This window comes from Rutidosis leptorrhynchoides, chromosome 3 (genome assembly GCF_046630445.1).
Source record: "Rutidosis leptorrhynchoides isolate AG116_Rl617_1_P2 chromosome 3, CSIRO_AGI_Rlap_v1, whole genome shotgun sequence".
NCBI lineage: Eukaryota > Viridiplantae > Streptophyta > Magnoliopsida > Asterales > Asteraceae > Rutidosis > Rutidosis leptorrhynchoides.
Window position 1 is genome coordinate 344,806,026 of NC_092335.1, and position 16,120 is coordinate 344,822,145.

At 35.6% G+C, this 16,120-nt stretch overlaps 1 protein-coding gene and 1 pseudogene across 2 annotated transcripts; one reads left to right on the forward strand and one right to left on the reverse strand.

Annotated features, from left to right (window-relative positions):
* Nucleotides 1-6,808: 6,808 nt before the first annotated feature.
* Nucleotides 6,809-6,931, reverse strand: LOC139903031 (5S ribosomal RNA; annotated as a pseudogene).
* A 4,532-nt stretch (nt 6,932-11,463) lies between these two features.
* On the forward strand, nt 11,464-15,911 carry LOC139897542 (chalcone synthase J-like). 2 transcript variants are annotated; one of them, XM_071880243.1, is made up of 3 exons: nt 11,464-11,480; nt 14,539-14,708; nt 14,920-15,911. In XM_071880243.1, the coding sequence occupies exons 2-3, from the start codon at nt 14,588-14,590 to the stop codon at nt 15,909-15,911; spliced, it is 1,113 nt and encodes a 370-aa protein (XP_071736344.1). In that variant the 5' UTR covers nt 11,464-11,480; nt 14,539-14,587. The 2 variants fall into 2 exon arrangements, with proteins under 2 accessions (XP_071736344.1, XP_071736343.1); XM_071880242.1 differs by lacking the exon at nt 11,464-11,480 and having other exon boundaries at nt 14,531-14,708.
* Nucleotides 15,912-16,120: the final 209 nt, after the last annotated feature.

A 16,120-nucleotide genomic window follows, 5' to 3' on the forward strand; every position in this document is an offset into this window, starting at 1 on the left:
TAACTATCGCATAACGGTTTTAATTATAAAAGAACAATCCCTGTCATTTATCAAGCAAAGAAGTAAACACCGCATTCTCATTCTTGTTAATTATTATTTTTATTTACTGTTTCGTTAAACAAAAATACAACTTCAAATACAAACACCCTTTTTAGAATAATTAATCGTAGTAAAATCATTTAAAGAAACTTCTCCCTGTGGATCGAACTGGTCAATTTACTTGCTAGTTGCTACATGACCGGGTTTTAGTTGCCTGTATTATGTGTTAATTATTAAGCATATTGTCTACATTTTAAAGGTTACGTCTTGACACATCAAAACCTTTCATGATTCTTAAAAACACCTCAATCGAGAGGATGAACCAACCGCACTTCATCTACGAGAAGAAAGATTTAAACAATAATCATGCACCTGAAAAACTCTCGAAAACTGAGTAAACGTTTAACACGTAGTTGTGTTAATTCCTTTAGTGTTATTATTATCGAAAATAACTTTGCAACTCCTGTTCGAGATAGCCAGTTTTGTCACAGCTCCAGCAAGTCAACTTTGACTTTTTATTTCTGATAAGCCTTATTATAACTTTGATATATAAGCTTGCCTTTCGTCATCGTTACCGGGGAACCGTTTATATTCCACCACATTAGCAGTAAACTTACCAGCAGACGTACCAGCAACCTCGTTGCTCCTTGGCTTAAATCTCTCCGACAACTCACTATATTTATCTATTGAAGTCTTATCATGAACTCATCGGCATCTTGTAATGATAAATACCATACCAAATGTCGGGAGGCATCAATCGATAATCTCGAATTTCTCAGCGATTCTATGACAACAATTATATATATATATATATATATATATATATATATATATATATATATATATATATATATATATATATATATATATATATATATATATATATATATATATATATATATATATATATATATATATTTATATATATATAACTTTTATCTCCTGGATTTGCGAACTTCAATTCTAAATTTCTGAAAAGTGATTTAGCCTATGAATCAGTTTTCTGAGTTTTGAAAAAGCTGATGAAACAGTGAAAATTGAAGACGACCTTAACAGCCAAAAGTTTGATGATAAAGAATAGCGTGTTGGTAAAGCTCAGAAAAAGAGAAGGTTTGGAACTGAAAAACGGATTGAGCAAATCATGAAGGAGGTCGTGGACAAATCACAAAGACTAAATCTGCCTTCAAAGAATCCAAATGATTCAGTATCTACTGAAGTCATTAACGAATACCTTGCTCCTGACTCTAAACCCTTACGCACTATATTCTTCATCATCTTCTGATTTTAGAAATTCTAAGATATCATCATATCTTTCAATATAAATATCCTCGATATTTCTGAAGATATTTTCATAACTATTCTTATCCAAAATCATTTACCGCTTCGCGCTATCTGTGTTACATCATAAAAGAAACTATTTTAGTTTCTAAATTCAGAAAAATTCGAATTTAAAATATGAATGTTTTTGAAGTAGTGTTGGGATTTGAAGCATAAGTTAGTATAATATAATGACACTTGATCAACGTGATTATATTACAGTAAGTCCTGCTGAGTTTCTAATGGAACGTGATGATTCACAGACCATACCGTCATCATGTGCCATGTTACACGACTCTGGTATTCTATTTAACCTCTAAAAATATCAAGAAAATATTTTTTTGATGATTCGGTCTTTTCCGGATATTCTGGTAATTTGACAAATCAAATCATACTAGTACCTTTCCTTTCTACTTTGTATATTATGATAATTTGAAACTCCATACCTACGAATTCTGGACCATTACTTGCGAAAAGAAAACAAAAGCATGAAGCTCCGAAATAGAAAGGGGATATAAATTGCAGCAAACGGAAAAGATCATTAACCGTAGATGTCAATAATTATGGAAAGACAAATACAAGGAAGGATTATGAAAATCACCACCCCAAGAGCGAATTAGAAGTAAATAGATTCCTCCGGTGGGAGTTAGAAAAGATGGATGATTGTTGCGATAGTTAAGAACATATCAAGGATCAGAACTGGATCAAGCATATTGACGAATGCTTTAAAAGTATGAAGTGAGGAAGAATAGAAGGTGTGAGCTGTGGAAATAAGGAAACGAAGAGAGTGGATTTATAGTGAAATAGCAGACAGAGAAATCGAGACAGATCATCACAATTAACTAAAGAGGATTCTAATTTCCTTAATTATCGAAGAATCAAATCTTATTATGAAGATTTTCTCCAAATCTCTTGAACACCGGAAATCAATCCTATCTACGTCAAAAGATATGACAAATCTACACTTACTCATTTCACTCTTTTGCGATAGCTTCACTCGTACTCTTCACATAAATAAATTGTTTTATCCATATTACTATAAGACGATAAAACTCTAATTTCAAACTCATATGAGTCATGAAAACATACTTATTGTCAGCCATGACCATCCCAATCAAATTTCGAAACGAAATTTCTTTAACGGGTAGGTACTGTGATAACCCGGAAATTTCTGACCAAATTTAAACATGATCTTTATATATTTCTGACACGATAAGCAAAGTCTGTAATGTTGAAATCTCAAAAACTTTGAACTGGGTTCATGTACCCTTCGACTGCTCTCGATGATTCACGAACAATTAATTGTAAATAGATATGTATATATAAATAAGTAAATATAAATAATAATGTATAAGGATATCAATAAACTGTTACATGCAATTGTTATTATAAATAAATATGTAAATTAATATAAGAAATAATAAAATTTATTAATAAAATAAATATATATATATATATATATATATATATATATATATATATATATATATATGTATATATATATATATATGTATATATATATATATATGTATATATATGTAAAGTATATCGAATATACAATATATTGTTTCGAATTTATTTAGTAAACGATAATAACACACGTCCATTATTTCGAGTGATATTAAATAAGTTGCGAGCTTGTGAGTGTAATAAAATAAATAATAGACGAGCCTACTCGATCATGTTTCGTACATTTTATGACTAAAATAAATACATGAACTTAATTTAAAATTTGGGATTTCTTTTCAAAACACTTTTATCCACCATCGACTAATAACGGAGCACGAAAGACTAACTCTAATAAAACGTCGATAAGATGAAACAAGAATGAGGCTGCTAATAATTATTATTACCCCTTTTTTATTCCTAATGAATATTATAAATTAAATTACTGTGTATAATTTGGATTTACTATTCTTGATTGGATCACTTTATCATTTATATCCGTGATACGGAATTATGAATTGAAAGACACTGTTTTTGATTGTGTAATCATAATCTAATATATAGAAATATACACATAGATAGATTATCACTGATATTGAACACTCATTCAAACTACATCTTTCTTCCTCTCTTCTCTCTCGTGATCTGCCATAAAACCCATTCGATCACCCTCAACATCGTCAAGCCATCACCAACAAATTATGGTTCCGTTTGTATCTGTTTTCGTCAAGATAACACAACCACCTACTCGTTTTCTTCTTTTCTGTTGTAATCACCCGAACACCACAACAGCTACTTGATTCGGTTTCATGCTCAAAGTCATCAAACAACCATCCCTTGTTCTACTACTCTTGTTTTTCCGATTCGGTTCAATCACAAAACAACCATCTTTTAACCATTACCATAATCTCGAAGTCAACCCAAACCACTCTCTCTTAACCATCAATGAATCACCATAACCCACCACGATCACTAAATCAAAACCATCACAAACTGCATACGATTTTACTATTCGAACGTCACCCTACATAACCACCACCATTAGAACCACCGTATAACTGCTACGCTTACTGTTTTGGCTGTTTCTTTTAAACTGCTATAGTAGCCTTGTTGCTGTTTTCTACATCAAAACAATCCTAAATCGCCACCTTTTAACTGTTGCAGCTACTGCTAATAATAGGTTATGTTTTAAACCAAAAAAATCACCACCACTTTATTGATATTACTGCTACCGCTGGACATTTTTGTTTCAATTAGTCAACCACCACAAACCTTCTACAACCTGCAAATAGTGTTCAAATTGTTGCTGCTGCAGTCGCTGTAAGACACCAACACAACCTTCATGATATATTTTCTTTTCTGTTTTGCATTCCAAATGAAACCACCAAAGCACCATTTAAATTGTTGTTCCATGCTTCTGCTGTGCGTATACCTTTTCTATTTGCTATCTGGATGCTAACCAAAAACCCACACAAACCCCATCGATTGTTTTCTGTTTCTATTACTATTTTTGCAAAACAATGATGAAGATGATTACACGATTAAATAATGAGGTAACTAACGGAAATAATAATGGATAGATAGTAATAAGATTGATGAGGTATTGTATATTAATATGCATTACTTATTCAACCTCCTAGACAAAAGTGTGCAAGTGGAACTAGTGACAACATAGTGGAAGACCAAAATGGGTCATTAAAAGGGACGTTCTTTCTATTTATTTATGAAGTAATCATGATGTTAATTAGGTGAAGTAGGGTTGATAAAAATAACGTAAATGATGATCATTGATGATGGCTGTGAAACGATTACATGATTTTGATTAAAAGATGAAAGAAGATGATGATGATGTTGGATCAAGATGAAAAGGGTTACATGGGTTTTGTTAAAAGGAAACAATTAGACATAGGTTATAATTATTTATTACGGATTATAAATCAAAAAAACATAGACAGAGGAATGGTTTGTAGTGTGTGTGATTAAACAAGAGGTCACGAGTTCGAGCCTAGACTGTGACATTTCTTTTTAGAATAAGAGGAAGAACAGGCGGATAGAAGGCTTATATGGTTTTAATCAGGGATCATTTCAGAAAAATATGAAGCAGAGCATTGGTTAAGGGTGTTGTTAGTTAAGTGTGAAGTCGCGGGTTCAAACCCAGACTTGGGCATTTTTTTAGGGACTACTTCTTTGAGGTAGTTTACTTATTACTCATTATTATTATTATCACTGACCATTATCAATATTATTACAAATAGTTATTTTTTATATATAAAAAAAATACATTACACTAATATTAGTATTACATATCACTATATTTTTATTATTAATATGATATTAATTAAGCTATATATAAAAGATATCAATTAAAATACAAATATATTTTTTATCATATAACAACTCTAATATAAATTTTAATTATTAACATGTTATAAAGGATGATAAATATTAGTTATATAAAATATATAAATTGAATATGTAATATATCTAAATAACATATAATATAACAAGTATATTATTAATAATATATATATATATATATATATATATATATATATATATATATATATATATATATATATATATATATATATATATATACATACATATAAACTTGCTCGATTATGATTATATGTGTTAATAGATATACAATTGATATAGGTTCGTGAATCCGAGGCCAACCCTGCACTTGTTCAGTGCCGTCATATGCATAATTGCTACGAAATACAGTATTGTGAGTTTCATTTGCTCCTTTTTAAATTCTTTTGCAATATATATTTTTGGGACTGAGAATACATGCGCTGTTTTTATAAATGTTTTACAAAATAGACACAAGTACTTGAAACTACATTCTATGATTGGATTATTATACTAGATATCACCCTTTTAGTTTGGTAACCTAAAAATTAGTGTTTATTATAATTGCCACTAATTGATGTGAATTATAAAGATAGATCTATGGGCCTAACAAACCCCATCCAAGTTATGTATGCTCTAGTATTTCGATTATTTCTCTACAGACGAGTGGTTCTGTTCTCTATAGACGAGTAGTTCTGTGAATTTCTCTACAGACGAGTGGTTCTGTGTATTTCTCTACAGACGAGTGGTTCTGTTTATTTAGGGGATATTCTAGATGTATTTTGTTCATCGTATGAATGGATTTTATAGAAGTGAGCAAACCTGCACTTTGCATGAAAATAAAATCTTGTGGTCTATTAAAATTATGAAATGGTTATTTATGATAAACTAATGAACTCACCAACCTTTTGGTTGACACTTTAAAGCATGTTTATTCTCAGGTATTAAAGAAATCTTCCGCTGTGCATTTGCTCATTTTAGAGATATTACTTGGAGTCATTCATGACATATTTCAAAAGACGTTGCATTTGAGTCGTTGAGTTCATCAAGATTATTATTAAGTCATTGATAGTTTGATATATTATGAAATGGTATGCATGCCTGTCAACTTTCGATGTGATGAAAGTTTGTCTTTTAAAAACAAATGCAATGCTTATAAAATGTATCATATAGAGGTCAAATACCTCGCAATGAAATCAATTATTATGTAACATTTATAATCAATATGAACGAGGCATTTCAAAGAAAGGGTCAAAGAAAAGAAAGTCGTAGGGGAAAAGAAATGAGGGTTATACTAGACCTAAAAAGAAAACTAAACCAAAGAAAGTAACAACTAAGCAACTTCAAAAGGCTCTTCATGATATTGAAAGGAGTGATAAGGTTGGTAATGAGGGAGGGGTTGAAAATCAAGAGAGGCTGAGCGGATAGGGAGTGAGACAGGGCAAAAAGAAAACGTTAGCTCTCCACCAACTCTAGATTTAGGAAGCCACTCAGTGCTAACAAATCTGTTTCATATGAGTTAGATTCGGAAACTTTAGAAGAGATTAGCCAAAAACAATTTGAAAGCGAGTCTAGTGCGTGTATGTGTAACAACCCGCCTTACCACGATCACAATATTGTCCGCTTTGCCCATAGGCGCACAACTTTTTCTTAGAAACCACACGAGGCCTTCCCAGGAGGTCACCCATCCTAGTACTACTCTCGCTCGAGCACGCTTAACTGCAGAGTTCTGACGAGATCTGCTGTACTTGTAGCCCCAAAATGTGTTGTGTCTGGTAAGGATGTAAGTTACCATATAAGATACTCAAACAATCTTACACAATCCGATGTGGGACGGGTTATTACAAATTCCCCAACTTAGAATCCTGACGTCCTCGTCAGGCCGAAACAAATTGATAGCCAGGATCTATACCTCAAGAGATGCACGAGCCAAGTGCCCGTCACACCCCGAGAGGCTAGTGCTCTGATACCATCTGTAACATCCCGCCTTACCACGACCACAATATTGTCCGCTTTGCCCATAGGCGTACGGCTTTTTCTTGGTGACCACACGAGGCCTTCCCAGGAGGTCACCCATCCTAGTACTACTCTCGCTCGAGCACGCTTAACTACGGAGTTTTGACGAGATCTATTGTGCTTGTAGCCCTAAAACGCGTTGTGTCTCGTAAGGATGGAAGTTAGCTTATAAGGGACTCAAACAATCTTACACAATCCGATGTGGGACGGGTTATTACAGTATGAATTTGGTGCAGTCCTATACCGAACGAACAGTGTCTATAGCTCAGACTGCAACAACAAGCGTAGAGGCGAGTACACCACCGAAAATCGTTACTCTAAGATCGCTTGGAAGTCCTGTGACACTAGGCCTCACTAATAAGCCTTCGAGCTCAACAGTGGTGACTACTGAGTTTCTTCAAGAAACACAGGAAGTTTTCACTAATGTTTCTACGTAGAGCCTCAATATCTCTCCACCGTTAACATCGACTCCACCATCAACTCAAATGATACACATATCTCAATCACCACCACGATTCATATCATCACCTCCAAATCTTAATGTATAACCACCACCACTCTCACCACAACCTATCATACTATCACCAACAACCACTCAAACGGCAACACTTCAGCCAAATCTTTCTTACCATCAATGAGAGAACGAATTTCACGCTCATGTTCTCTCAGTCACTTTGTCACCAGATGACTACATCAGAAACGCCATTCTTGGTCTACTCAAGTCTTTACAACTCATACCAAATTATCCTCCTGTTCTTGAACCGATTCCTTGTCATTCTAACTAACCATCTTCCTCCAGGCGACATGATGACCCTGATGCCGGCGGTCAACATGAGGGGGATTATATCGGAGGAAGCTCATCGGTGGCTGCTATTCAAAGTACGAGCCAATCAAAAAGCCAGCCTAGCTCTTCCCGAAAAGGAAAAGAAGTTGTTAATGACTCTAGTTTACCAGAAGGGGTAATTGAAGGGGTAGAACACATTGTAGAAGATGATGTTGGAGCTCCTGCGGGACTGACCGTGATCAAATTTAACTCCGATGATGATGCCTTTGATGAACTAACGTATATAGAGGTCAAAGAATATGAAGATTCTGAAATTTTTCTGAAATAATTGTTTCTTCTGCTCGTGCAAGTCCTGAAACTGTGGTTACCTCTGTAGAAACCACTCTTGCAATGGTTGTGTATACCGGCCCTGAAACTAAAACAATCACCACACGAACTGAAGCTATCACCACATCTGCTGAAACAATCACCTCACTTACTGAAATAATCACCACACCCACACCTCAGCTACTTATTCCTAAAACTGAAGAGGAAGAATAAGAATACTTCAGAACTGTGAAACCCAAATCCAAACCAACTGTTATCATTGAAGGAGCATTCACCAGAGAAAACTATGAGAACTTGGAAGCTCCTGATGAGAATTAAATGGATGAATTTGATAGCTTCGGAACTCAAGAATACACCGGTGACCTGCTCCTAGATTTCCCAAAGCCACCGCTCAACCAACTCCCAAAAAATCATCATCAACCAAACCTCAACATGGTGAATTCAACAAGCACAAGGAGCTACCGATTAGTCTTAGTGAACCTCAGGAAGAGAAGGTGATTCAGGGTTGTTGGTTGGAAGAACAAGCTTACAAAATCTTTGCCAGTGAAGATAAACTCAAAAACCTACCGGTGGCTGAAAGGTTCAACCCGATTGGATGTTATGATTACTTGGGTGATAAGGACACGTTGAATGAGTACAGGTACATGAAACGGTTGTATAAAATCAGAGATGAGTTTGAGCTGGAGGATCAAAAACAATATCCAATTTTAATGGTTAATCGGATATCTTGCCGGGGAATAACTAGGAAGATGTACATCCCATTCTTTCATGTGATAACATCAAATGATGCTAAGTATACTTTCTCTGAGTATGACCTGATTGAACTGATTCCAGTAAATGTGTTATTTATGTACAACTGGCTGAGAAACAAAATTCAAAAGACTTGGGTGATCGATACGGCCATTGATAGGGTTAAAAGGTTCATGAAGGACAGAATCAAGCTCGCCTCTCAACATGATCTTCAATTGGGTGTTTAATCTATTAGCAAAAAGTTCCTGCTTTCTGCCCCAAATCAAACCATCGAGACTTTGGATTTAACTGCTTTTAAGATATGTTATTTCCTGGACGCTCCAGAGGAAGGCTTCATCTTTTGCAACAAAATCAAGAAGCCAATTTTCATCCGCAAATCTGAACTTTCTAAGTACTCAGATAGAACACTGAAGAGTGCTCTGAAATTCTTTGATATATGCAAGAGGAGAACATCAGAAACTATTAAAAGCTGATGACGAACGAGATGGCAAACCACATCAATGAGGTTCTCGAGTTCAAGTTGTACATGCGGCAGTTTGATACCTCACTTGGAATAAATAGGAAAAAGAACTATTTCACGAGTTCGCAGTTTGTGCCGAAGTTTGAATACAAGCTCAACAGCATTAAGCGGTTCATCATACCAAAGCACTATAAAAGAAACTACACACCAGGGAGTGATGTGATTTGAGAACAACAAGCTGAGGAAGAAGCCAAAAGAAAGGCCGATGAGGGTGCAAGTCAAGGGTGATTGAAGAAGGGTGATATTTTTTTGAAAACCCCACGCCAAAGGGGAGATTGTTGACAATGTAATTGTTAATTAGAGGCGTGTGGTTTTATTAATGTAATTATCTTGTATATACCTTATTAATATGGTTAATGGTTAGTAACTTGTAACTGGGAAGGTTGTCATATATAAACAACCTCCCCACCACTTTTGTAAATAGTTATCATATTACACCATTATCTTTCTATCATTTTCTCTCTAGTGTTCTAGTTAACTCAATACACCAAACCCACACATACACACATAAACAGCTCTGATATTCATCTAATTGGGACTAACAAGAGGCATACGCATTATGCTTATATAGGAACTAATAATGAATGTATAAAATGATACACGTGCTTAATTGGTATATATATGGTGGTGCTTAAGTATATGAAGTGATTTTGTCATGATACAAGAGATATGGTATGACATTTCTTGTGAGAAAAGCTATGGAGAATATGAATGACGCGTCTTCTGTTCTAATGCTTTGGACATAAAGTCTATGACGTACTAGACTTGGACTTGTTAATGATGATCATCTACAGAGATCATTCAACAACTAATATTTCACTATGTTAAATTTTTTTAAAGACAAAATCGCTTTCATTCAGTATTAGAAGCATTTGGTATATTGTGAAACCATATTTATAAACATCATTGATGATGTGAATTTTTCTGATTTATGTGGGATTATGATATTGAAGATAATTATAAATATAAAGATATCAATCTTTATTATATTGTATTTTCTTGAGATTTGAATTAGCTAATCAGAATTCAGATGTGAAAATATAATTTGAGTGTGAGAACTTTGTTAAGTTTTCAAAATTCGAAGTCTCTAGATTAAACCTATAATATGACTAAGAATTGCTCAAATGTGCTAAAATGTGGATCAAAAAATATGTAAATCTTATGTGTGGGAATTTTAACGCTTCACTGTTTAGAGTCATATTAGATATATACGATTATGATATCAAGTTGCAAGACATGTGGGGGAAGTTTTGAAAGGATACGCAGTAACCCTTGTTATTTGTGTAACCCTTGTTAATTGTATAAAATGAACACAATAGCTTGAAAATGTGGGGGTGTCTTGTATTTTGATATCAGCAACATGATACATGATAACGCGTTCTAATGTATCTAACGAGTTATACTAGATCCGACTTAGCATATGTTATAATCAAGCTAAGTAGATATAATAGTAATCCAAGTACATCTCATTATAGTTGTATGATTAGGTTAATTCAGTGAAAGATATCCTGCAGTGGTCGAGGGACACTGTGAAGCAAACTGGATATCTGATAAGAATGATTCTAGAGCGATAAGTGGGTATGTATTCACACTTGGATGTGCTGCTATATCGTGAAAATCGTTTAACAAACAGTTATTGCTATATCCACGATGGAATCAGAATTAGTCGCTTTAGATAAAGCTGGTGAAGAGGTAGAATGGATATGTCAATTCGTTAAGGATATACCAAAATGGCCTAAGCAGGTGTCGACCATATGTATATATTGTGATAGCCAATCGGTGTTTGGTAGAGCTCATATTACAATGTATAATGGTAAGACTGAAGTAGACATTATAAAGTATGATAACTAATCTTTAGAGAAATTATCATTATTGACTATGTAAAGTTAAAGGATAATATAGCGGATCCGCATATAAAAGTCTTAAGTAGAGAGTTAGTGTATAAGTCGTCCGTGAGAATAGGATTGAAGCCCTTGAAAGGCTAAATTTATATGAAGGAAAACCTAACTCAATTGACTGGAGATCCCAAGATCTGAGTTCAATAGGACAACCTACTTGTATGAACTGGCAAAGTCATTGTGGGGGAGTTAATTACTAAACTAGCAGCCCCTACACCTTTTAAAGGGAGTGTACTAATTATGAGTATACTTTCTAGTCCATTCCTAAAAGTGACATGTAAGAGGATACGCCCATTACTTTTAATGATTCAACTGAAATAATCATGCGTAATTAATCAGTAGCCATTCGGTGGTGAATCACCTATGTGAGAGAGAAGTGGGGTAGCTTCGAAGGGTATTGTTGGGACACAATACTTGATAAGCTCTCACATAATCAAGCTAATGTTCATGACCATAATGAACATAACTATGAGGACTTGACATTGTCAGGGAGAGTCTTGTGTGAAGCGTATTTTTTCCTACACAAACGGCAGACGAGTTCAAAGACATCACCGTCTACTCAGAGCTGGTATACTAAGTACGTTTTCATAACCGAAGGTTTAAACGGTAACACCTACCTATCGTATGCAAGATTCAACCGCTGAAATTTAATCGGAAGATTGTTGTTTCTGAGATCGATTTCCATTCATGTGGGGGTTTGTTGGAAAAATTGGTTAAAACAAGTGTGTTTTCACGAATTTTGGACACTAATTAGTATATGATAAGTTGATAAATATTAATGACTAGTTAGTGGGTTTTGTAGCCTCCAACGAGAGCTTTAAAACGAACTAAAGCGTGTCCAAAACAGAATAATGGTGAATGAAATATCGCGTCTCAAAGTTTCTTGTTTGGTGCAAAATCTAAAAGATTTTGGCATTTGTCCCACATCGGAAGTGTGAGCAAACTTAAAGTTATAGTTTCTACTATAAATAACGCTTTAAGGTTTGCAGGAAAAGACACACCAAAAATCGTATAAGCATTCTTATACGTTCTGAGTTTTCCTCTCAGCTGCAACAAGGTCTCCCCATTCCGGGTACCTTTCAGGCAAGTGTTCAAGTCTGACAGTACGCTGCTTCAGACCGGTGTACCCTGGGAACAGACAAAGATTCTTTTAAGAGTATTGTGTTAAACACAAGCCCGGTTCATTCTTCAAATCGGTTAGATCGTTTTAATTTTTCATTCTTATTCAGATTATTTATTATATATGTCTATGATCTGATTAGCTTGTTTGAGTAATTTGTTATAATTTTAATTACTCGTTTCATTTTCGTATATATTGTATCTATAATATTGATCATGGTTAGTATATTTTATAGACTAATACATCACACAATTTATGTTGTTATTCGTATTATAAAACTTATACTGATATATATAATAAATAATATTTAGAAATTTAATAATATTTAATAATTATTTTTGTCTAGTGTACATTTTGTTTTGAGATAAATATAAATATGAGCATTTTTTGATAAATAGAGTATTAGAAAATGGCCCCGTTTGGTTCGCGGAATTCCAAAGGAATTTGATGGAATTGAAATTGAATTTCTTAGACCGCTCCGTTTGGTTGAGATAATTTGGAAGAATTATATTCCTTGAAATCTTGAGATTCCTTCATCTATGGAATGTTCATTCCTTCAAGATGTTGATGGATTTGAATTCCTTTGAGCATTGAATTTTAAGGGTCGCGACTCTAGAGCGCCTTTTTGGCGCTCATTTTCGAGGCACGCTTTCAGGGAGCTATTCGGCGCGCGGTTTTGAGGCGCGTTTTTAGGGATCGTTTTCGACGCGCATCTTTGGGTCGTGTTTTTGGAGGGCGTCCCGAAAACGCGCGTTTTCGCCGGGCGCCCGGAAACGCGCTTTTTCGCCGGGCGCCCGGAAACGCGCGTTTTCGCCGGCGTCCGGAAACGCGCGTTTTCGGAGGGCGCCCGGAAACGCGCGTTTTCGGCGGGCGCCCGGAAACGCGCGTTTTCGGCGGGCGCCCGGAAACGCGCGTTTTCGGGGGCACCCGGAAACGCGCGTTTTTGCGGGAGCCCGGAAACGCGCGTTTTCGCGCCGCGCCCGGAATCGCGTTTTTTCGCGCCGCGCCCGGAATCGCGCGTTTTCGCTGCGCGCCCGGAAACGCGCTTTTCTGGATCCCCTGGTGAAACACGCGCTTTCGCAGGGCGTCTAGAAATTCGGATTTTCGAATCCCCTGCAAAAACGCGCGTTTTCGACACGCGTTCTCAAATCGTGAATCTAATTTTTTTAATTTTTTTTTTTTTAAGTGAGTCTGGAAATGAACACAACATTTAGAAACGTAATTCTTTTTATAACTTTTTAATTATTTTATAAAATGAACTTCAATTCCATTCCATGTAAAATAGAACACATTTTTCACATTCCATGGAAATTATCAATTCCAATTCCTTCGGATTCCAATTCCTTTGACACATTCCATTCCATTCAAAAAAATTTCACGAGCCAAACGGGGCCTAAACTTCTCCCCCCTCCAGGATTTGAACCTAACACCTATTTTTTCAAGGATACATGACCACAACTAACTAAGGCTTTTTACCACTCAACCAATATATTGATAGTTCATTATTCTATTTTGTGTTGTTTCAAATTAATAGTCTATTTTTATATATATACACGAATAATAAAGTAAAGTTCTGTTATATCCTTAATGTAAGTGGATAAGATTATAAGGAGAAAAAGGAAAAAGTAAGAGTAATAGTGTTTAAAAGTTTGCTACTCCAACCAATGTAATGTAATGTTATATGGAGGCATATATCTACAAAATAGTGATCTGGTTTGTTTGGCAAGTACGCACGTGTGGGCACGCACCATTAATCAAGATTTAGTCATGGGAGATATACATGTGATGTGATATCATCCACCATTCCTCGTACCCACCAGACCTTCATCTCTTCTACTCCTATAAATTGCTACAGAACAAGTGAACAATCATCATTCACTACAAAAATTCCATTTTCAACTCAATTACTCTCAACCAATTTATATTAACAATTTATTTATAATTATCTAAAAAAGATAATGGTTAGCATTCAGGAGCTTCGAAAGTTGCAAAGAGCACAAGGTCCAGCAACAATTATGGCCATTGGGACTGCAACTCCTACTAATTGTGTGATTCAAAGTACGTATCCAGATTTCTATTTTCGCATTACAAAAAGCGAGCACAAGACAGACCTTCAAGAGAAATTCAGACGCATGTGTAAGTTATTCATTTTATGCACATAAGATAATTGGTCCAATTAAACATAATAAAACGGTAAAACCAATATGATTTTTCTTGTTCAATTTCAGGGTTCAAATTTTAAATTTGATATATGATATTAGGATAACTTTTTAAGTTTGAATAAACAAATATATCATAACAAGACAATGATGATATTCTTTTGAATGGCTTTTGTTAATGTTTTCAGGTGACAAATCAATGATTAAAAAACGTTACATGCATCTAACAGAAGATATACTAAAAGAGAAACCGAATATGTGTGCCTACATGGCACCATCGATAGACGATAGACAAGATATCGTAGTGGTTGAAGTACCTAAGCTCGGTAAAGAAGCCGCAACTCGTGCGATCAAGGAATGGGGTCAACCGAAGGCCAATATCACGCACCTCGTGTTTTGTACCACGAGTGGTGTTGACATGCCCGGAGCTGATTACCAGCTCACAAAGCTTCTCAGCCTTCAGTCTTCGGTCAAACGCTTTATGATGTACCAACAAGGTTGTTTTGCTGGTGGGACCGTTCTTCGTTTGGCTAAAGACTTGGCCGAAAACAACAAGGGGGCCCGCGTCTTGGTTGTTTGTTCAGAGATCACTGCGGTTACTTTCCGCGGGCCTGACGAAACTCACCTTGATAGCTTAGTGGGCCAGGCTTTATTTGGTGATGGCGCGGCTGCTATTATAGTTGGTTCTGACCCAATTATCGGTATCGAAAAGCCACTTTTTGAGATCGCATCTGCGGCTCAAACTATTCTTCCGGATAGCGAGGGTGCAATCGATGGACATCTTCGTGAAGTCGGGCTTACATTTCATCTCCTTAAAGATGTTCCGGGGCTTATTTCGAAACACATTGAAAAAAGCTTAGTAGAGGCTTTTAAACCTTTGGGTATAGTTGATTGGAACTCCATTTTTTGGATCGCACATCCGGGTGGGCCAGCGATATTAGACCAAGTTGAGGAAAAACTAGCCCTAACGCCCGATAAGCTACGGGCCTCAAGACATGTACTAAGTGAATATGGAAACATGTCAAGTGCTTGTGTCCTATTTATCCTGAATGAAATGCGCCACACTTCGGCAACAAACGGATTCAACACTACGGGAGAGGGTCTTGAATGGGGTGTGTTATTTGGGTTCGGGCCCGGGCTCACTGTAGAGACGGTGGTCCTGCATAGTGTGCCCATATAGTTAGCTATTCATTATCTTTTACCTATTGATACACGAGTTAAGTGCTACAAAATGGCTTCTCTTTTATATTGTTCAAGTTTAAACTAAATCATTGTAATTGTCTTGTTGTGTTATTATGCCGGCCAGTAGATAACGGGAACCATTCTGAATGTGTATTTCTGTGTATTAATCGACTAATAATAATTGTACCAAATGTTTCTGGTATTTGA